We start from the raw sequence: 23,350 nt of genomic DNA, 5'->3' as shown, positions 1-23,350 counted from the left end.
TTAAAACTGAGTGTGATGATACAAAAAAAAGGACAAACAAAATGCGGGCTCTCTGTAATACACCGCCACAGGGAACTTATTATACAAAGAAGTACAAACATGGTGAACAGTCATCAGAAAAGGGTGGACACCACTGTAAATGTCTGCTGAGCATGTTTGAGAGGTTTGGCGGACAGAGTAGTGTCAATCGAGATGGCAGAGGCCATTACCTTCACCACGCAAAAGTACTCTGCCCACCAAAATTAGAAACGACCTCTGGTCCTCAGGCCATCTGGCCAGCTCTGTGTGAAAGGAACCACAATCACAGTGGTTCCTTTCAATGTACAGAAAGTTTGGTACACCTCTGCTATCAGTTTGATGGCCGTATGCCAAACAGTAGGCATTTGGTGGTAGTTTGATTGTGAAAAAGAAAAAAACTAATCACTGCCACAATCTGCTTCCAGGGTGTGGGGGTCATTGTTGTTTTTTTTCCTGTCCCTATTTGCCAGGTTTTTCCTGACACTGACACACAGGAAAAAAGGCATTACATTTTCCACCCTAAATAGAGTGGACAGTAATGTCCTTACTCTGTTGGTTGATCAGAAGAATTATTCCACTGTATTTTGACTCTTTGTTTGTATGTCAGCTTATTTTATGGAGTTGCACAATTCCACAACAAAAACAGAAATATACCTTATTTCTAATCAGCTTTCCAAGGTAGCAATAAACCTGCCATTATGTTTCTACATTCCAGGGATTCAATGTTGTTATTCATAATGGCTAAAGATACCCATACATGTTCTTTAATAACATTTTGTCAGGATATTCTTAGTCTATCTGGAGATATTCATAGTTCAGTGGGTTCAGAGGTAGCACCTAAGCTTTGTGTTGAACAGCCAAGCCACAGTCCTGAAACTCAGAGGACAACAAGGCTATTTCTAGGTTAAAAAAAAAGATCATTCATCTAAAAACTGAAAAAAACTCTTTAAAACGTGAATAGCAGATGTTATGACACAACTCACCATTAACACATTTACACGTTGAATGCATCTGCTTGGTTTGAATTACATCTCGCTGAGCTATTTCACTAATACTGCATGGACCTGAAGTCCTGGGCATGGTTTTGCCTTCTAGCCTCCTGTTTTTGCCGGCTTTAGGACTCTGCATGTTACCACTCCTAATTGGTGCTAAAGTGCTTGTGCTCTGTACCTTATTGGTATTGTTAATTTACTTTTATGCCCTTAGTAAAGTGGTACTACATGTGCCCAGGGTCTGTAAATGAAATGCTAGTAGTGGGTCTGCAGCACAGCTTGTGCCAGCCACTTAAGTAGCCCTTTAAACATGTCTTACGCCTGTCACAGCAGCCTGTGTGCATTTTTAAACTGCCATTCCGACCTGGCAAAATAAACCTCTTGCCAGGCCCAAATATCTCTCTTTTTAATACATACAAGTCATCTAGACAGCCCAGAGGGCAAAGTGTGGTGTATTTAAGATGTTGGACATATACTTTTAAGCTGGCCTGTACTCCATTACCATGGGCTTGAGCTTGTGCCTTTGTCCCAGTCTGACATGATCGGATAACCATAGCTAGATTTTGTGCTTTTAAGCACTGTTTTTACTTAAATCTTTGATATTGCATATCTCTGGTTCTACTGATTGGATTTTTGTTGTTTTGGCCTCAAATAATTAATTACATTTTACTCTTTTTTCCTAATTTGTTGTAGGGTTTCTCTTGTGTTGTGTTTTCACTTGATTACTGTTTCAACTGCTGCATAAATACTTTACACACAACCTTTTAGTTATGTCTGACTACTTTTGTGCCACAGAGAATTAAATATATGGTTATTTGGAGTTTGCTTATATTTGACCCTGACAGAGATTGTGGTTTCAGCTTGAATAGGGGTTACCCCCCTCAACCAGTGACCCAATATCCCACATATGATGTTTGCTTTATACTAAGACCTGGTACTTGCTGTAGATTGAAGGTGCACCCTCTTCAAGTAATAGCTAGAATGGAATTAATTGCTGCTGATTCAACCCCAGGGAAATGAGTGTGCCTCAACAAATACAATTATTTGGCAAGCAAGAGCACGGATTGTTGCTTAACTGTTAAGGGCCAAGCAAAATAAACTGGTCAGCAGAAACAAAATATTTACCAAGATGTGACAAGGTTTATAGCAATGTGCACTAAATGAGTGCAAAGATATTTGGAATCATAGCCCTTTTGTGGTACAGTGACAAGCAGTGCGCAGATGCAGCAGCCATTCTAGAAAATGTGGAAGCACCACGGAGGCGTGAGGTAATTTAGTTTCCGAGAGCAACTTTTATTCCATGGCATAACAACAAATAGGTGCTGTGTTTCGATTTAACGAGCACAACACAGTTTCCGCCACAGGTCAATCGTACAACGCAACGTGAGCACAAAAGGACATCTTTGCACAGGTATTAATGCTGGGACCTTGGGGCAAGGTAGGTTAATGTAAGGACAGCATTAGGAATTATTAATGTTTTGCACAGCATGGAGCACAATTGATCTCAGTAATTACCATATCCTCGGGCCCCTGTTCGGTAGAAACGGCACAGTGCATTCCCACTCTACATTGCTTTAGTAATGAAAAAAATACGCTGCTTTTGGGTGCCTACAGTCAGTGGTGGCTGGAAATTTTAGGAGGGGGGCGGGCGGGCAGCACACTCACACTCATTCATTCACACACACGCACATCCATTCACACACACGCACATCCATTCACAACACTCATCAACATTCAAACATACACACACACCATTCATTTAAAAAACACACACACACTTACTTTCAGCTCGGAGGTCCCAGGAGGGTTCGGACTCCTGCCTTCCCTCACTGACTGGCCAGTCCCAACTTCGTTACAGAGAGGGATGGGGTCAGTGTGGCTTCTGACCCCACCCCACTCTGGGACGAGGTGTCACTGATTGACAATCGGCCTGGGCGCTTCAGGACTTAAACCTGAAGCGCCCAGGTGGGAGTCAATGGGTGACACTTCCCCTCGTCACCGAGGGGGAGGGCCTCGAGGCACCTTTGCTGAGCTGAGGAGGTCACGCCTATACAAGCTGTGACCTCTTCAGCCCAGCAAAGTTAAGCTCAGGCAGCCAAGAGTCTGCACAAATTGCACATGTCTCGCTGCTGGCTGCCTGAGCTGAACATGAAGAGTGTCTGTCAGGCTGACCTTTGCTCAGTCTGACAGGCACTCTTCATAAGCGGTAAAAAGGGGGTTGGGGGGGCATGGCACCTCTGCCCTAAAAGACAGGCCGCAGCTGCCTACAGCACCCGTAACCTTATGTGGTAGCAGGTCCAGTCTTTCCCCTCTTCAGAATAAAAGTGCATCATTCAAAATGGCGATGACTTTGCCAACACTGTTTAAAAGAGAGCAAAATTGAGCATTTTACAAGTTTCGACCACTTTACTAAACAGCTTGATGATCTATAATTGCGAGAATGATTCGGCAGGTGTATCTTTATTGAATAAAATGGCATGGGAAAGACTACCGAACAGATGCTGCCTGCAGTAAGTGTCCAGAAATGTGGCTATTATTAGTGATTAAAATAACCATCTAACGGTGGAACTGCAATGAAAAACTTCAAATCCACTGACAGGGTAAAATCCGTAAGTGCTCTTTTGAGAATGGTAATTTAGCAAACAAAAAACATAACTGAGGGGTGGCGGTTTATTAATAATGCTGATTTGCAATTTACATTTCAGGACATTAGGAGTTTAGCTTTTAACATCCTGCTTATCCACATCCTGGCAAAAAAGGAAACACATTTTTGAATTATTTCTAATATTTATGTAGTACTTTTTTCATAGCAACGTTTGAAACAAGGAAGAACACATTTGAGAAATAAGCCCGTAAAGAAGTAGAAATAAATATCTTCATTATGTCAGGTGTTTCTTGAATGTGTTGTGATGTAGCAGAAACTGCATTAAATTTAACAAGCAAAATCACTGTTGGGTGCAAATGGTATCTTAAGAATCTGGGCGTAGACTTGAGTACTATGATTTTTTTTAACACTGTTGTGTGTGTAGGTAGTGTGTTTTCTCTTGTGTAATGCAGGTTCAGGCTATACCCCTAAAGTCTTACATGAGATGTACTCACACAATCGTACTGCTATAAAGCTGGCAAACCACTTGAAGAATCTAGGTACTTTGTTAAATAATTCCAGATATCTTCAGTGTAAAAAATAAACCATTTTGGCCTCCTTCCTAAAGTAAAGCAGAGATCTTGTTCCAGAACTTGAAGGTACATAATAAATAATTTGAGAATGAGTGGCTGTTTTTTTATCCTAGGGTGTTTGACCATATATGATTTTATACCTGAGTGCCAGGGTTCTGAATTTAATGCTTGAGCAATGAGTACTCAGCAAATGTTTCCAAAGATTAAAATGATCCCACTTCACTGTGTCCGTGACCCTCCCACACAATCTAGAGGATAAAACCTAGATGTTTTATTAAGGTGTGCTGACAAGCAGAGAACTACTGTGATCGAATCATAAGCCGATTATAGGTATAGAAAATGTAGCTGTTTTATGCCAAATTAATAATCACATTTGTCTTTGCTGAAGATGTCAGCTAGACCCTTCTTCTCCAGCATGTATTGGTTTCTTCATTGATTTCTCTGAGTCTAGAATTGCTCCAAGTGTCAAGAGGGGAGCTCTAGCTATCCCAAATCAAAATGTTATGATGGTTTAGTTGACCCAACAGCCTGGCAGTCTGAACATCACTTTGATGCTTATGGCTTACAATATAAAAATTTTCTGCCAAGGCCTACAGAAGGCAACATATTTACTGCACATGGCTATTCAACAAAAGCAGTGACAAACAGGAAGTGCACTGCTAAATTTGGTGCAGGTAGAAGATAAGTTTCCCATGTGCACCCTAGAATACCTATTTCCTATTGAAGAGGTAAACCCTTTGTATGTGAGTTCTCAAGCTGTCACCACTTCAATTCTAAACATCACACTTCAATTCTAAACATCAAAGTTGAAAAATATGTCTGACCGTGATGGAGCGCAAATCGGATGCAAGAAATAGAATGGGCCTTATCAAGAACTTATCATCAGATTTAGAAGAAATTTGGGTAAAAGGTTGATAAAGTTCAGAAGTGCAAGGTTGCAGACTGTCTCTGAGGAGGGAGCAATGGGGAGCTGCTGGACTGAGCCTTAGTGAAGATTCTTACATTCACACAGTCACTTTTTTGGAAGTGAAAAATCTCCAGCAGGATGAGGCAGGAGGCTGTAGTGGATCAGAGTTCCAGGAGGCTGGATACCCCTTTGGGGAAGGGCCACTAAACAGGATTTTCTGCTGCAGAGGAGAACGTAGTGGGAGCTGCCGTGAAGTGAGGCTGACCAGTGGTGAACCTTGGGTGGATAGACAAGAAAGTTGGTCCCAGTCTTCTCTCGGTTCTCAGAGCAGTTTTTGTCAGAATTTTTCAAAGCCCCAAGTTTGGGATTTTGGCTATCTGGGAACCATTAGCACCAACACCAAGGGCCCAGGACTGCAGGGGCACCACTTGGGGGATTAGGACTCACTCAGGCTGAATTGGGTCGCATCTGGGATCAAGATTGTGGAAGCCTGTTATGCCCCTGTGGCCTGAATAGGAGTCCAGCAAACTAGTCTTTGGAAGTCTTTGGAGTCACTATGGAAGTCCTGGGTTCAGGTGAAGAAGCAGGTTAGGCCTTAAGGCATGTTCCAGGCAGCGCAACAGTCCTTCCCAGTGCAGCAACAGAATGGAATACATAGAATGCTACAGCAGCAGCAGGCAGTCCTCTGAGAGCCCTTCTCCGGGTCCAAAAAGTGACGAAAGAGTAGGTCTGGGAGCCCTATTTTTATATCTGGTGACTTTTTGAAGTAGGAGAAATTTCTAGAGGTTTCTCTTTGAAGTGCTTGAATTTCCTGACTCTAGTGCCCTGGCTCCAGGCTATCTGCAGAGACAATATAGTGGTGACAAGCATTTTGTGTAAAGGCAGAGCACAGCCTATTAAGTTGCATATGGAGCTGTGCCCAGCTCTGTCTCCTCCCCATCCTGACAGCAGATGGCCCATTCAGGCACACCTAATCCCTCTATAGTGTGACTGACTGTCTGAGAGGAATTAAAAAAAGTCCAAGTGCCAACTACACCCAGTAATGTGACCTAGGACAGGCAAGAACCAAATGGCAAAGGTCAGGAAAATGCAAACTTTCTAAAAGTAGCATTATCAAAACTGTAATTTAAAACCCAACTTTATCATTAAAGAGGGTTTTCAATTACAATTCATAAAAACTAAACATGAAATGCTCATTTGTTCCCAATAAAAAATGTAGTAAAGCATCCCAGTGTTATCCTATGAGACAGGGAAACCTCACAGAAGTGAAAAACAAATCTAGGGGTTTTTCACTACCAGAACACATAAAACTCAAAAGTACACGTGCAACCTTTTGCTTTCAATCCACCCTGCCCTATGGGCTACTAAGATACAGGGCCTACATTAGGGGTGGCGTATGTAATAAAAAAGGGGAGTTTAAGGCTTGGCAAGGGGGTATTTTGCCAAGTGGAACTGGCAATTTAAAACTGCATTCAGGCTGCAATGACAGGTCTGGGGCATGCTTTCAGGGGCTACTTAAGAGGGCGGCACACTAAGTGATGCTGGCCCACTAGTAGCATTTAATTTACATGCCCGCAGTATATGGTATACCTTTTCACTAGGGAATTATAAGTACATTAAATATGCCAGTCATGTGTAAGCCAATCTTACCATGGAGAGAAAAAGGCAAAACGTTCAGAGGTGATCCTGGAGAAAGGGCCAAGACCAACAAAGTCTGATCATAAAACCATGTGACTTCAAGGAACTCAAACTGAAGGATGGGTTGGGGTTAAATATAAAAACCATAGTTCTCCTATGGATAAAATAATCTTTAGCCTTCTAATTATATGTTTAAGCATAAGATTAATTATATTTTCAAACACATTAGTTTGTCTAATTTTGTGGTATTAGCTAAGAAATGCACCAGTAGTTATGTACGCCAGTCAACAGAGTGGATACCCTTCAATGGAATTGAGTTTGGAAACTTCAGAGACTTAAATAGTTATTTTAACACATTTATATGACAGTGGTGGGAATATCTGAAGAAAGACAGAAGTCAGTTGAAACACCAGGTGGCTAAAAAATGCAAATATATATATCAATATTGTAGGAAGATGGCTTTGTATATACTATATCAAAGTGAGATAGAGCGTGCACAGAGTCCAGGGGTTACCCAGAGGCTTAACAGAGTCTAAAGTAGATAATACTCATGCTCTCTTTGTGGTAGTGTAGTCGAGCAATTAGGCTTATCAGAGGGTAGTGCAAATAATTTGTCGTACACACACAGACAGCAGTACACACTCAGTGAATGAACTCCAGACCAATGTTTTTTACATATCAAAAATATACTTTCTTAATTTATTTTTAGAACCACAAGATTCAAGTTGCAGGTAAGTACTTCAAAAGTTTCGTATTTCACACAGGTATCAACAGCACTTTGTTTTAAATAGGTAAGTAATACAGTTTTTTGAATTATTGGAAATAATGTTTTAAAAATTGACACAGTAAAATTTTCAGAAACAGTTCCTGGGGGGGAAGAAATGTCAGATCTTTTCACAGGTAAGTACAACACTCACAGTTTCAGTCTCCGGGTTTTAGGAATTTCACCGGTTGTGGTTCAAGTTAACTCCAAACACCCACCACCGCCAACACCGTGCCGGTCGGGTACAGAGGTCAAAGTTGAGCAAATTTAACCTGGGCTTCTATGGAGACAGGGGGTATTCGGAATTAGGCATGCCTACAGACCCGTGGCTCGGAGGGCAGACCAGGGGGGATTAGAAGAGCACTGAAAGGGCCAGAAGTAAGCACCAAACATACAGCCTCAGCGGCACAGGGGTGGCCAGGTGCACGGTGTGATGCTATTAATTATGTTTGACCAATGAATTTGTGTTTCACCACTGCGCATATTAGTTGCTCAATGTTCACCAGTAGCACATTATATGTTTTGTTCAGTTGAGCCACCTATTGGCTTTGACATGATATTAGACATTACATTTTGTATTCAGCTTAGCTGCCTATTGGCTTTGACATGATATTATACATTACATTCTGTATTCAGCTTAACTGCCTATTGGCTTTGACATGACATTAGACATTACATTTGATATTTAGGTTAGCTGCCTATTGCCTTTAACGTGGAGTTAGACATTGCAGTTGAGAATCCAAGCTCTATTCTTCCAAGCTGTGTTTTTCCACAAGATGCTTCACACCAGACTAGACCTGATAAGAGAGAGTACATTTGGTGTTTTCCTTTCTGCTCAGGCTTGGGAAGAGGAGAAGTCTAGGAGATCTGGCCAGTCTCCAAAGGCTTGCGTAGTTTTCCCGAGTCTGAGAGGAGGGGGCACGCTTTTGTAAGGATGACTTGGGCTTCAGAGATTTAGATTCAAATATGCTTGACTTCGGGCTGGAACTTGGTGCCAGTTGCCAGTCTCCCGTGTGGGTAGATAATCTCTTTCTCGCAGTTGACCGGAGTCATCAACTTGCAGACCCCAGAAAGATGAAGCTGTAAATAGTTTCTCACACGGTGAAGTATTAGTTTTGCTTTGCATTCAATATCTTATCAATATCTTATATATATATAACCTGCTGTGTACATTGCAACTGAGAAGTACTGTGATATATTTTTTTATTGAACGTGTGCTTGAAATCTATTAATTCGTCTCTCACGAACTTGTGGGTGGGGAAGAATTAACAACAATAAAGGTCTTCTTTGAACTCAGAAGTGCATTCCAGATATGTTCTGTAAGCTCTGATACGAGATAAGAAGGAAGGCAGAACACACGGTGCAAAGAGGATGTTGGGTTTTTAATGCTGGTCTATGAGGAGACCCGAGGGGTCACTAAGAGGCTGCAGACGAGGTCCGGGGGGGTCTTGAGCACACCACCAGTTAGACAGGGAGGAGGTCACATGCTGGATGCTGAGGCACCGGGGGACGGTTATTCCAAGGCCTGGGTGCTGCGGGTGCAGTGTGTTCCTAGGTGTCGGATATCTTCGTCCGGAGCTTCGCAGTCAGGGGAGTCCTCGGGAATCCCTCTGTAGGCATCATCGTGGAGGGGTCTAGAGGTCAACCCAGCGTGGGCACTTGCTTGCAATCGCCTGGGAATCCTCCCTTGCTGGATGAACCACTTGGAGACGGGTCGTGGACGTCGGGTGCACAGGGTCAAGACTCACGCATCCGGAGTGAGGTGGGAGTCCTTGGTTGTAGGTTTTCTTTAGACAGAGCAGCTATCCTCAGGAGTTCGTGGTCCTTTTAGGTGCTGGGCAGTCCTCTGGAGTTGGCAGAGGTCACTGGTCCCGCTGGACTTGTTGCTGGTCTTTTGCAGGTTCTTTGAAGCAAGAGACAGGCTGGTAGGGCTGGGACCAAAGTAGTTGTCTTCCTTCTTCTCTGCTCAGGGTTTCAGCTAAGCAGTCTTTCTTCTTCTTGTCAGGTTGCAAGGAATCTGGTGAGCTGGGTTCAGGGAGGCCCTTAAATCATTTTTTACGGGTGTTTTAGGGGTCAGGGGGCAGGGGGCAGTAGCCAATGGCTACTGTCCCTGAGGGTTGCTACACCCTCTTTGTGCTCACTCCATTTGTAAGGGGAGCACATTCCTATCCCTATTGGTCCCTGTCCTCCAAGCCAAGATGGAGGATTCTGCAGGGAGGGGGTCACCTCAGCTCTGGACACCTTAGGGGTTTGTCCTGGCTGGGGTGGCCTCTCCTCCCTGTTTTCTCTAATTTTCCCGCCAGACTTGCCACTGAAAATGGGGCTTTGTCTGGGGGCAGGCATCTCCACTAGCTGGAGTGCCCTGCAGCACTGTAACTCGAGGTTTGAGCCTTTGAGGCTGACCGCCAGGTGTTACAATTCCTGTAGGGGGGAGGTGTGAAGCATCTCAACCCAGGACAGACTTTGCTTCTGACCACAGAGTGCACAATGGCACTCAGCCCATGTGGCCAGAAACTTGTCTGAAAGTGGAAGGCTGGCACAGACAGGTCAGTCCTACATTAGCATTGTGGCTACCATACAGGGGGCATCTCTAAGATGCCCTCTGTATGCATTTTTCAATAAATCTCACACTGGCATCAGTGTGGGTTTATTGTGCTGAGAAGTTTGATACCAAACTTCTCGGTATTCAGTGAAGCCATTATGGTTCTGTGGAGTTCATAATGACAAACTCCCAGACCATATACTCAATATGGCTACACTGCACTTACAATGTCTAAGAATGGACTTGGACACCGAAGTGGCATGTTGCTCACGCAGCTATGCCCTCACCTAAGGTATAGTGCACCCTGCCTTAGGGCTATAAGGCCTGCTAGAGGGGTGACTTACCTATGCCACAGGCAGTGTTTTGTGGGCATGGCACACTGAGAGGGGTGCCATGTTGACTGTCTTTTTCTCCTCACCAGCACACACAAGCGGCAAGGCAGTGTGGAAGTGCTTGGTGAGGGGTCCCCTAGGGCAGCATAATACATGCTACAGCCCTCAGAGACCTTCCCTGGACACCGGACCCTGCTACCATGGATACCTTTTTACAAGGGACTTAACTTTGTGCCGGGGTGTGCCAATTGTGGAAACAAAAGGTACAGTTTTAGGGAAAAAAAACAGGGGCTGGGGACTGGTTAGCAGGGTCCCAGCCCACTTTCAATCAAAGTTGGCATGAACACTAGGCAAAAAGTGGGGGGGGGTAACCATGCCAACAGTGGCACTTTCCTACAAATATGCACCCAGCACAGGGCAAATGTGCAGACTCTCTGGACCCAGTTGTATCAGACCACAGTGAGACTCAAGGCTATTTTTGGGGATCTGACTACTGCTGGAGACAATGCCAAATAAGAGGTGCTTTGTTATATGTCTGGCGATACTGACGTTGAGTCCAGCTCTCCAAGGCATCCTTGCTCAGCCTTATAAATGATAGAAGGGATTATTCTAAAATGAAATTCCATTGTAATACTCTTTGGCCTTCAAGAAGAATACAGCACATACCCCTTTCACATTCATATGGGCAAACCTATATCACACCTTCTTCTGGTGGGGAGATTAACTTTAGCACAGTAAGATTTGGCATGTTTAAGGCATAGGAAAATTATTAGCCATTTTAGAAGACAAGGTCAACCAGTTTGAAAACATTTGGAAACCTATTAAAAGGTGAAGGGCCAGTTGGGGTGGTTGGAGAATGACACAGACATGGAAAGAAAAGGGACAACGTATAGAATATCAGTCTCTTCGACGGTAGATTAAAGAGGAACTGAAAGTGAATGAATATGATGCTCCTAATCATATCTGATTACAAAACGTGACGTTGCTTAACACTGGCGAATCATCACACCTCATACCTGGGGCACGGGAGGAGAGGCATGGATAGATGTGCCCAGGCAGAGGAGATAATGTACAAAGCTTGAGTTTGCCCTGCTAAACAAAAATGGATCTGGTCCAAATGGACATGGCATAGCAATGCCTAACGCAATGACCAATAATAACGTAAGGGCATATATCAGGTGCTCCTTCGTTCTATTCTACTTTGAAATGTAACTTGAGATGGTTTACCAAACACCATGAAAATGTATCATATGTCTTTTTGAACATGCAAGATGGTTTACCAAATGCCATGAACATCTATCGTACGTGTTTTTGAACACTTTATGTATATTCGTCTGCTCATAGTGGAAATGAAAATAAAATAGTTTTATAAAAAAAGAATATGATGTTCCTGCCTCAACCCTTAACAGTACACCGATTGTTAGAAAATGAGAAGTGGGTCAGAGGAAACAGCTTTTGCTCAGCAGCCAAAAACAAATAATGGGGATTTTGCCCAACTCACGGAGGATGTTAAGTTGGAGTAGGCAAAAATCGGATGCAGCAATAGGTCCACATTGAAGTGCCCTAACTACAGTGCTGGAACTGTAAGACATCATATGTCACTGACAGGCCAAGTCAGAACTGTGCAGATCAGGCTGTTCGATGGTAATATAATCCTGCAAGCACTAAATATAGTAGTTACACTCGTTCATCCACATCTTGGTGTATACCTTATAACTAGAAGCAGGTACATATTGGAAAATGTATGTAAGTTCTGGGAGATATGGAATACCTGAACTGCACCTCGGCCATGGCAATGCCAAACAGACATTTCAGTAGACTGACAATAACAAAGGTACTTCAATTAATATCTACTATACTTACTATACACATTTAGTAGTTCTTGCACATCTCATAATGCACCTATTTCATATTCTAAATGAAGTAAAGAGGTGATCCGGTTATGGTCACCCTTAGCTCTAAAGGAAAGGTTGCTCTTCCTGGGTGACACTTTGTGCAGGGGTGGCTCCTCCGCTAAGGTGGAGGAGCATTGCACCACGGGATTATTATCATTTAATTTTTCCTGGGAGGCGGGTCGGGGAAGGGCTGGGCTAGAGGGAGGGGGCCGGAGGAGGGCTATGTGCACACAAAGTGCGCATGTCTGTTTGGCCGACCGTGTTAGGCCAGCCGAAAAGACATGCACACTTTGCATGTTCTCTATCCGGCTGCATAGCACAGCCGAGCTGAGAACATGCCCAGGCTCCCATTCTTAGTCTGACTGGCAAAGCAGGCCACTCAGACCAATCACGCCTATGCTGTTGCTGGTGACAGCAGCATTGTTGCTGGCTGGGAGCAGGACAAGGATAGAGGGGAGACAAATACGTCTCCCCCACAGGTAAGCATTTTAAAAATATGTTTTCACCCTGTTTGCCCCTCCAAACCCCTGTCCGCCTCCCCTCTTGAGTGGCAGCCACCACTGACTTTGTGTGATCTATAAACCTGGAGGATCGCAGGTTGGAAGTACAGAAATGTAAGAGCAGTACTTCACCCTTTCTAAGAAAACATTTCCTCTAGCTTTGCTGAAGAATTACTTCCAAAATAAGAAAAAGTCTTAAAGAATAAAAGAAACTATGTGTGTCCCAATGAATGTTTTACTACATTATTATGGTCAAAGTCCATCAATTTATCCTTTAATGACACTGCTTCTCGACCCTTCTTATATATTATACCATAATAAAGTTGGCCCATTACTTCTATCAATTTAATTACCAAGAGGCCCATGGACATTTTGTTGCCATTGTAAAGTACTTCTTCAAGATACAATTTTGCTTGATAAATGTTCCATTACAAGTTTCCTCTCCATTTGTTCAATGTTATTTTTTTATTCTTTTTTTATGACTCTGGTTCACAAAAGTACTAGGAAACCAAAATAACGAATATGGGGTCAGATGCATCAAAGTGTTTTACCCATTCTGTGTCTATGGTAGAATGAGTTTGTACATATGGATCAAGGTGACATAATTCATGAGTAAAAATTCATAACAGTGATAAAAACCTGGATTTGCACCGATAATGGATGTAAAAACATTTAAAAATTCCACAATGTGGTATAATCTTCAGTGTGATCTTCTATAAGAGCAGAGTCCACGCAAAATGCACGAATGCTAAATCTTTTATCCCAGGTAGTAAAAGTGCAATCATAATTCGAAATATTACTGGTACAGGCAAGATGTTCTAACCAATTCAGTAGCTTCTATGTCAATCACAAGTGGCTGAATAACACATTCAAAGAGTTTGTAATCCAAGGCCAGATCCAGGGGCGGCTCTTCCCCAATGGGGAGGGGCGTCGTCCCCCTAGCAAAGAGATGAAAAATAAAACAATAGTTTACTATCGTTTTATTTTTCATCTGCTGGCTTAGCCAGCAGTGCAGGGAGGGGCGGGGCTGAGTCATGGGAGGAGGAGAGAGTGCACCTAAGTGTGCATGTGTGTTTGGCTGGTTGTATCAGGCTGGCCAATCACAGATGCACACTTAGGTTTCTTCAGCCCAGCTGTGCTGAACAGCCAAGCGGGAGAAACTGCACAGGCCTCAGGGCTGTGTTTGAGCGGCAGTCTGTGCTGCTCAGACCAATCCTAGAGCTGCTTTCATGCTAGGTTTAGTATGAAAGCAGTGCCAGGAATGCTGGGCAGCCTGTGTTGGTGTCCCAGTGAATGCTGGGATGCCACAAGAAGAGGAGCGATGAGTGAGATGGCAGGAGGAAGCTGGAACGGTGGGAAAGGTAAGGTTTTTTTATTTTTTTATTCATTGTTTCCCCCGTTCCCGTGCCCCCCGACATTTGTGGCGGCTGTCACTGGCCAGATCTGGCAACTTGCACAGTGCCACTGAGTGAGATACAACGGCTGCCTTCACAGGGTCTCTATTGAAGAGATATCACATCACATGGGGGAACAAAACATGAGCCGGGAACCCCTGCATGTTACCAGATCATGTCTGGAGCCTCCGCACAGTTGATGCCCACTGGGGGGTGTGAAAGTTCCCCAGGACATCGACTGCACCCTTAGAGGTTTTTTTTTGTTTGTATTTCTTTTGGTGGAGGAGTTTAGGGGGTAGGTAGAAGTCCCTCAAACTGTACTTGGCATCAAGCTCCAGACTCTCCTTTGACATGGGGAAATTTGGTAGCAGTTGGCAGGTCTGATCAGCACAGAGACCCAATCATCTTACACCTTAAATACTGCTCAGCAATCAATCTTGGTGAGAGGACCAGAATCGTATTGTTGCGTTTTCTCGAGTAAAACTGTCTTTTGTGGTACACATTAAAATATTGCTTCTGTTTAACGTTCTCACAGTGGCAGCTGGTTTGTATTTACTGCGAGGGGGGGTACAATAATAATATATATATATATTTTTAAAGGCACTTACCAGCAGGGCTCGCTCTCTATTACAGCATCCTCCTTGTCGTGGCTCCGGCGTGGGGACCAGGAAACAGCGGTACCAAATCCGGGATTGGTGGGAGTGGCCTCCTTCAGTGCTCACCAGAGTGCTAGATGCCTGTGCTTTCTTTAACCCAGCTGTCTAAGGACAGCTGGGTTAGAGAAGTTTAAAGTGCGCATGTCTGTCTGGACGTTGCAAGATGGCCGACCAAAGGGACATGCACACTTTAGACTAAGGTGCACAGCTCCCTGCTGCTGTCACTCAGCAGCATAGCAGAAGTCACCCCACCCTGTCCTGACACACTGTTCAGGACGGGGTGCTGAAAAATAAAATGGTAATAAAGAAAGTTTATTACCATTTTATTATTCAGCTCTGGGGCATTTTGTTAGTGTGGAACGCTCTTCTGCTCTCGTGGAGGTGCTGCCCCTGCGTGCTCAAGCTTACACCAACGTTAGTGCAGACAAATGAGTCTTTCTGCGATGGTGACTGCTTTGTTTTTTGACACAAGTCTAACAGAAGACATTAGAATCAAATCTGAGCCGCTCCATGACTCGCACATACCTCGGGGATATGGGAACCTTATGTAAAAGAACATCTGCATCACAAGGGCAATCTGTTCTTCCGATTTGACGTATGAAACTATTATATTTGGTTTTCACAGAGCAAAATAACACACTAACACACAAACTTATCTAACAGATTTTATTAGATTTACAGACTGTTAACTTTACAAGCCTTTCCCTGATGAGTGCACACACCATTCCAAAGTAACCCTTGTGTTTAAATACTATAATAGGAAGAAGGAAGTGAAAGAAAAGGAAAAGATACCCAAGTGTAATTAAGGAAGTAATAAGTTAATTAATTCATCTAAATAGAGTGATATATTTGTGGAGGAGTGATAAACCTGTTCACGAATCACAGTGTGCAAATCTATGTTCAGTTTGAATGATATACCAAGGATTACATTTTTAAAAATGCAATACAAAATATATGATTTAATAACTATGATTTCCAATGATTTACTCACCAGGCAATGCGGACCATGCCAGTTTCCTTGAGTGCCACAATAGATTTGTATTTCGCTATTTTATTCACTAGATTGACACAATATGAGCTGTTCTTGGTTCTCACCTAATAAATATTTAAGGAAGATTTAAGGCTGTATGATAGCTAACTTGTTTGTTTTAATGAATGATTTATTTAGCATTTATTATTTATCGCACCTGAGCTTTAGTACAGACTGGCATAGGATTGTATGGGGAGGTGGTGGAGAATTTGCCTGGGTGTTGCATCCCAAAGAAACCCTCATGATTGACAGAGAGAAGAGGGGAGGGAGTACAGGCCCTCATCGGCCTTCCATTGCCTTTTGATTATTTTTACACTGGCTAATGCCTTCAGAGAAAAATCTAGAACTGGTGATGTCTTCACTTTTATATATAGGCTAGTAACTGCATGGTGATAATACGAGGGGGCGATAAAAAACAGATCACAAAGGGTATTGTGTTTTTGAAGTTTTTTCCAAAATTTTAAGTAGTTTCAATCCTATCATATCTTCTCTCCGACAGTATCACAGCATCTATTTTTGAAGCATGGATGATTGGAATTTTCTGGGCCTGAGTGGTCTGAATGAACTTGAGAAAACCGTTCACCCCCAATTCCATATTAGCTTCATAAAGAAAAACGGGATTTCCATTATTATGGCAAGTTGACCGGCTCTGGAAAGCGGTACCTAAGGGAAGTGAATTGTACGTGAGATATAGGATCAGAAGAGTGAATGTGGGAACCTGGCAGTGCACGGTTAGCAGGTGGGAACACACAACAACTCCAACAAAAGCAGGATCTGGTCTAAAATTTTACAGATGATGCCTGCAATATCACAATAAAAATACGTAGTGGTGTTAGCAGTGTAAATGGGGAATAAAGAATGTCATCTCTGGAGACTGTGTTGAATCTAAATGCTAGGGAGCTAAAGAAGGAAAGTAAGGATGAGGATGATGGTGCAGACTATACATCATGTAGCATTAACAAGGCTTGGAGGCTTGGTGCTGAACTAGACATGAGAACTGCACCGTAGAGTGAAATGAATGAGATGGAAGAAAATGTTTTAAGTCAAATTGAAAAGGATATGAGAGTGATGTTTGAAATCTCAAAGAGCAACCAGAATAAGATTAGAAGGAATGAAAGTTCTGAGAAGAAATAACTGAGGCGCTCAATAAGCGCACTGTGTTATTAGAGAACTTATACTGTGGTATAAATGAAGGATGGGAAGATCCATGGTAGATATTTAGGTTAATCACTCACTGTACAATGTCCTTTCCAATTCACTACAAACACATATCTTTCATTCTGCTGCAATCAAATCTGACATGAATCTGCCCATTCTGAAAAATTCCATTTAATGGGACCAAATACGGTCTCTGACCAACACTGTTGATGCAAATATGCAAGTCAATACGGCAAGCATTAGTCAAACTCAGAATATGAAAGCAGAGGCAAAGGAGAAAGAACATGGGTATTTAGGGATTCCTGAAGCTTTGAAGTGGGCACAATCTGCCTTAAACAATTACAAGATCAGTTCAATGAAAAACACCTTTTATAAACATGGTGACACTATATAATCAGAAAGCTCCAGTAGAGGTGTGCAGGCCAAGTCCTTATTGGTCAAATAGCAGTACCATTTTTTAACAGTTTTGGGAGTTTTCGAGTTTGGAATGCTATTTGTTTTTACCTCCTGTGTCACTGCAATGCATTTGAACCGAAGCCCAGCCAGAGAATGGTGGCACCATTGGCAGACAAGAGCCACCATATATCTTGTCACCCAGACAGGCAGCTGTAATGGTATTCATAGTTTTGATGAAGATGCATCTGGTTTTGAAAAGGGTGTGAGCAAGCATGGGGAGCTGGAGAAGTTCCATGATGGTATGGTGGTGTGGTCATATTTCTTCAAGTCCTTGATGAGGTGTGTAAGATGGCTTTAATGGTGGCCACTATGGAGTCTGTAAGGTCTGTGCGAAGAGTATAGCCACCATCGAGATTCAAGAATGCAAGGACTTGAACAGCAGATCTAAAAATGTTTCTGAAAGGAATGGTTTCACTTTCTTTACTAGAGAGAGCTGTGTCCGGCATATCGCATTAACCTTCCACACCACAGGTGAATTTTTAGTGGCATTTACAGTGACATTGCAGAAAAGTAAAAAAGACAGAATGGGTGAAACCAATTTTACCAATGCCATTTTACAGTCGGAGCACACACACTGTGGCGCAGAGTCTGAGACCAGCACAAGTAGGCCAGAAAAATATGGAATGACCCTGATGGAAAGATGATTTTGCTACAAATGCTAGATCACTGGCAGAAAGCTAAAGGGTATTAGGGATTATATCCGATTTCTTGTGTGACAGATACTGAAATTGAAAACAAGTAAGAGGATTTAGGAAGGCTAGAATAGAAAAAATCTTAATGCCACTCTGTAATTGACCCAAAATAAATCACTTTTCTTAGCCTTTTCTAGTTTCCACCATTTATATTTCCTGTAAGACCAGTGTAGATGGCGCAGCAAGAAAAAGCCTATTTTTTAACGTTCTCATAAATCACCCATAACGTGTGCCTTGTAATCCTGACGGCATGGTGCTAATACATAAACCTATGGCACATTACAAATTGGTGTTGGAGTGCTCTTACAGGTAAGTAACAAGCAAATGGACTGAGTAAAAGTGGATAACCCCTTAAGCTTGTTATGAACTACTGCACAGGCTTCTATTCCAAGTGATTTTGTTTCCCCTGGAATAGGAACATGGGTTGGAATTTTGCCACCACCTTTCTGAATGATCCGGTGTCTGGGTCTAATTTTAAAGGGTTTCTCTTACTCAGGACCCAATAATTCCAGCCCCTTAAAACAGCGTCTACTTTTACTAGGTGTGGATGTACATCTGGTGAAAACACTACATGGGCAGGGCTGTGGATTGGACCACAGACCAATCCTACTCAACCCCTGTGGCATTATGGAGTAGCTTCCAAAGCTCCCATCAATCAGGCTCCAGATTACTAACACCCCATGCGATCCACCTTCTCCCAAAGGCTGGTCAGCCCCACGCACTATCATAGGTGTGCTGCAAGCAACAGCTCATCACCCTTCCTCGTCCACAGCATGTCACAGGCTGAGTAGATTATGTTCCCTGTGCAATACCCAACTCAGCAAAGACCCCTGCTTGCCACAGCAGACTCACTCCAGCTTTCACTGACTTCTTTCACGTCCTTGAAAAGAAAGAAATTGTCAGCATCTATTTCTCCATTACCAGGATAAACTGAAGAAAGGGATGTGTAATCCTGTGTCCTAGTGGATAGTGCACATTCCAGGCTGTAATTTCCTGACTATGGTGCCAGAATACTGAGTTCTCAGTTCCACAGTATTCTTGCACCAAATTCCGGGGAAGAAAATATAGTGCACGTATGCCCTCTCTTCCATATGTATTATAGTGTTTCCATCCTAGAAAGGTAAGTCACATATAGAAAAAGTAAAAGAATTAAACAGTACCCTTGGAGGAGTTGGCGGTGGTGTTGTAGGAGTAGTAATTTCTTGCGTTTCAAAAACATTTCCATAATCTGGCATGACGCCTTTGATCGGCAGAGGTGGGGGGATTTCTCCAATTTCAGGTGCTGCCCCATTGAGGTCTGTATCTGTAAAGAATGGAACACTTTATAAGCTCTCTGAAATATCCATTGTAACTTCGAGATCAAGCTATTCCTGTTACAATATTTAGTATGATAAAATACGATAACTGCCAGAGAGAGAGGGAAAGACAAGCCAAGTAGAAGAGAAAAATTAAAAGGTAAACGAAAAAGAAGAATATAAAGGTTGAATGCATATACACGCGTACAATCTGAGGTGCAGTAACAATTATTAAAATTAGATTGAAATTTGTCTTTTACATGCTTTTTTTCTTATAACTGACTTGAAAGATGCCGTCTTGGTTTCCTTTTTTTTTTTACAAAGCAAAAACAAAACAATTTCACGTTGCACTGCTTTAATTAAAAGGCTTCCTCAGTGAGACATGATCTGAAGCTAAGATATAATTACATAAAACATGTTTTAAATAAACCTATGTTTTCAAATTTCACACAAAAATTCCACACAAAATTCCAGTCTGACGGTTGTAGTTTCCCAGGAGTTGTTATGGAATTCCATGGTTTTTACATTTTAAACCATTTTCCATCTGTAAATGTAACAAGGATACACTTATGCAGGCATAAATACTTTGCAAAAGTAATTATGTCAGATCCCTGCCATTTAGAGCACGTATCCCCACTGAAATTTAACAATCTGTACTAAATAGAGGCAAAATGTTGAATTATACATGTTTAGCTCATAAAGCGCAGTGGATTAGTACAGCTCAACAAATTACAACATAGCGAGACAAAACAAGCATTGACAAAGCCAATAGGTTTCACCTATGGGAAATCTATTGTCTTTGTCAATGAGTTTTTACAGGGCTTAAAGTATCCTGAGAAACGTGAGGAAAACTGATCTTTAAAGTGTAGGGAAAACAGACGGATTGCAAGCAGGCTCCGCTCTGGCCTGAGAATTATAGTCTGGGGTAGGAGATGGGCAGAGGGCACAGACGCTCTGAAAAGAGAAGAAAGGGGAAGAGGGCAGAAAAGTAAAGGGAGGGGACGCAAGTGTGGAGGGGGGGAAGAACAGACAGAGAGAGGCAAAGAAAAGAAGTAAGGAGAGGAAGAGGCATGTTTTCACTGCCAATGCCAACTCAATGGGATGTCTTAGGATGCCTAATCATGCTACGGGTGCTGCTGCCTTCATTTAACGTAACTGTGAGGCACTCGCCAAAGCAGATCAGTGCTCCACCCAGGATATCCCTGAAGGAAGGATGTCGGGCTTTGTCTCTGCCTTACTTATGAATACAAATCACCTTACAGTGCTCTTGGGATGGTTTGACTGGGCTATTAACTCGAGAAAGGATGATAGGCACTACGAGGACAATACTTAGGAGCACTGTGAGGGTGAAACTTGGTGAAAGAATGAGTACTCTGAGTCACTGGCTGGTGAAATATCAAATATCCTTTATATTAAGGCTCCATTCAACAATTTGGTCTTCAGAAGCATTCTAAACTGCATGTAATTGGGTCTTGAGCGCTATGACAGGTTTTGAGAGTTCCCCTGAGCCTTGAGGTTTGTACTTCGATGGATCATCCAATGTGCTCTAATTTACTGCACTTTGATTGATACATTCTTCATGTTGCTTATTGTAGGTTCCAATTTGGTAGCAGTTGGACTTCTTCATTCAGGTAGGCACCACCTTTCCTCAAGTCAACCTTGTGCTCGGTGGTGATGACTGTCTAGTTATTCAATCAGCCAGTAGATTGGATTTAATCAGCAGTCTTTTTTCTTTTTAGGTTCAAATTCAGAAAGTCCCTGTGACTCTGCACTGTTTGCTCTGTTTTACTGAGGCATGTACAGATGTAGCACATATTCAGACAGGTATGGCCTTTTCTTGTGTAAAATTTAATGGATGGTTTGTAGTAGTCAGGACTCTGAACAAGAGAGTTAGATGTTAATATCCTTGACCACTTTCATGATCTGAGGCACAAAAGTAAAAAACCTGCTTTTCTATCTTAATGAGGTTTTTCCAGTGCACTGAGTAACCTGATTCGATTTGTCCGACATGATCAATCAGAGAAGGCTCTCTTTGAACCAGAGGTCGACAGAGGCAAACACATTGTGATGTCAGTGTGACTTATAGAGAGGTGGATCAGACTGTTGACCGGGAACATATGAAATGGAAACAGCTGCTGTTCTTTTCTTTGTGGTAATGACTACATCTAGAGGTTAAGAATAGCAATGAGATTCAGAGCCTGAACAGCATACTTTCTAATATCATGACTTGCATGGCTCAAAAGCACAAAACTTGGTATGCTGACTGGGATTCTAGAGTAAAGGCTGGGTCCATTTAAGGGCAGTGCATGTGATTCCTTTCTCCACTATAGATCTTCAGGAGAGACTGATCTACAGTGCCGTAAAGAGATGAGATGGTAGGGTCTATTAGCGCTGCTAGGCAGCGCTATGAAGAAGCCTTCCCTGATTTCTAGAAATACTATTTCAGTTTCTTGCAGTAGCTTAAATCAAGGACATTATGGGCCTGATTACGACCTTGGCAGATGGGATACTCCATCACAAACGCAATGGATATCCCATTTGCCGTATTACAAGTTCCATTATATTCTATGGAACTTGTAAAACGGCGGGCGGGATAACCCTCACGTTTGTGATGGAGTATCCCATCCACCAAGGTCGTAATCAGGCCTCATGTTTTTAGGTTCAAATCTTTTTATGGAGTTTTATCAAGGTTTGCAATATCTTACAAAACTCTCACCTACAACCACAGGCCAGTGGGGAACAATAGAAAGAAGTAACAGTAAGTGCAGGCAGAAAAAGAGAAAAGAAATGCCCATGTTATTGAGTGACTGAACACAGTGGTACGGCCATTGTGGAATTCACAGTGTATAGTCCTTCAGGATCCTTGTCTATAGTATGGGGATCTAGGTTAATATTGGGTCTTTAGGGGTGAGACAAATTAGTCGTAAGTATGTCGGCATGTAAGTTTGATAAATTCCTGTAGAAGGTACGTCAGACTGGGTCCCCAAGTTTTGCCGAATTGGGGGAGTCTTTGTTCAGCTGTGGCACTCAATTTTTCCATGCTTAGCAGGTACCATAGTTTATGGAGCCAGTGTAAATGAGTCAGTATGGTATCTGTGGTCCAACATGTCAACAACACTTGTTTAGCTGCGCAGATTGCTAACGTAATAGCCTGTCCCCGTAAGGATGTCAGTGGATAGTGTAAAACGTCCGGTAAACCAAGGAGGACATAACTCGATATCTTGGTATTTGTATATTGTAGATCCTATCAAGGGTATCTAGGACTTCAGACCAGTACTGAGCTGGTACTGGTCTGTAGGAGCTTCAGACATTTCCAAAGAAGGTGAATGAAAGCTCCTTCCTGTGTGCCTCCCCATCACCCCTCCACTTAGCTACTCTGGCGGGTGTATAATACCAATAATGCACGCATTTTAATAGGGTTTCCTTCCCTGTTACGCAACAGGCTGAGGAGGTGGCCGGCGCTCGCATGCGGATTAATTAAGGACTGTGTGACCCAATGACTAATAGCTAGATACTGCCACCAGGCTGTTTTGGGAACACCATAGTGCTGCTGGATTTGAGGAAAGGTCAGTAAGCCTGATTCATCCAGGAAATCGCCAATTATTTTACAATTTGCTTGCTGCCGTGCTAAATAACTGGAGCCCTGATGAGTTGGGGGGGGGGGGGGGGGGGGGGAGTCTGATTTATTCATGATGGGAATGAGGGGGGCAATGGGAGTGGAGAGCTTCTTATTCGTCTGTATTCTACCCCACAACCCCATTGTGGCTCTCAGAATAGGAGAGATAGACACTCCTGGAGATTTATATGATTTTAGGAAGCCATGGCATCTTCGATATATAGATGCCTGCAATGGCCTGATCTATAAAGCACCAATGTTTTTCTGTGTGGGACCTACTCCACTCCAC

The 23,350-nt window shown here is 42.8% G+C and overlaps 1 protein-coding gene across 1 annotated transcript in view; it reads right to left on the bottom strand.

Annotated features, from left to right (window-relative positions):
• DOCK1 (dedicator of cytokinesis 1) overlaps positions 1 to 23,350 on the bottom strand; it is a 1,072,828-nt gene that overhangs the window by 5,133 nt on the left and 1,044,345 nt on the right. Inside the window, exon 51 of the mRNA XM_069239713.1 lies at positions 19,311 to 19,453. Coding sequence (XP_069095814.1) covers positions 19,311 to 19,453 — 143 coding nt within the window. The remainder of the gene's footprint in view (positions 1 to 19,310; positions 19,454 to 23,350) is intronic.

Source organism: Pleurodeles waltl, chromosome 6 (genome assembly GCF_031143425.1).
Source record: "Pleurodeles waltl isolate 20211129_DDA chromosome 6, aPleWal1.hap1.20221129, whole genome shotgun sequence".
Classification (NCBI taxonomy): Eukaryota; Metazoa; Chordata; class Amphibia; order Caudata; family Salamandridae; genus Pleurodeles; species Pleurodeles waltl.
Note: the sequence above shows the minus strand (reverse complement) of the source record. Positions and strands in the feature narration are given on the sequence as shown.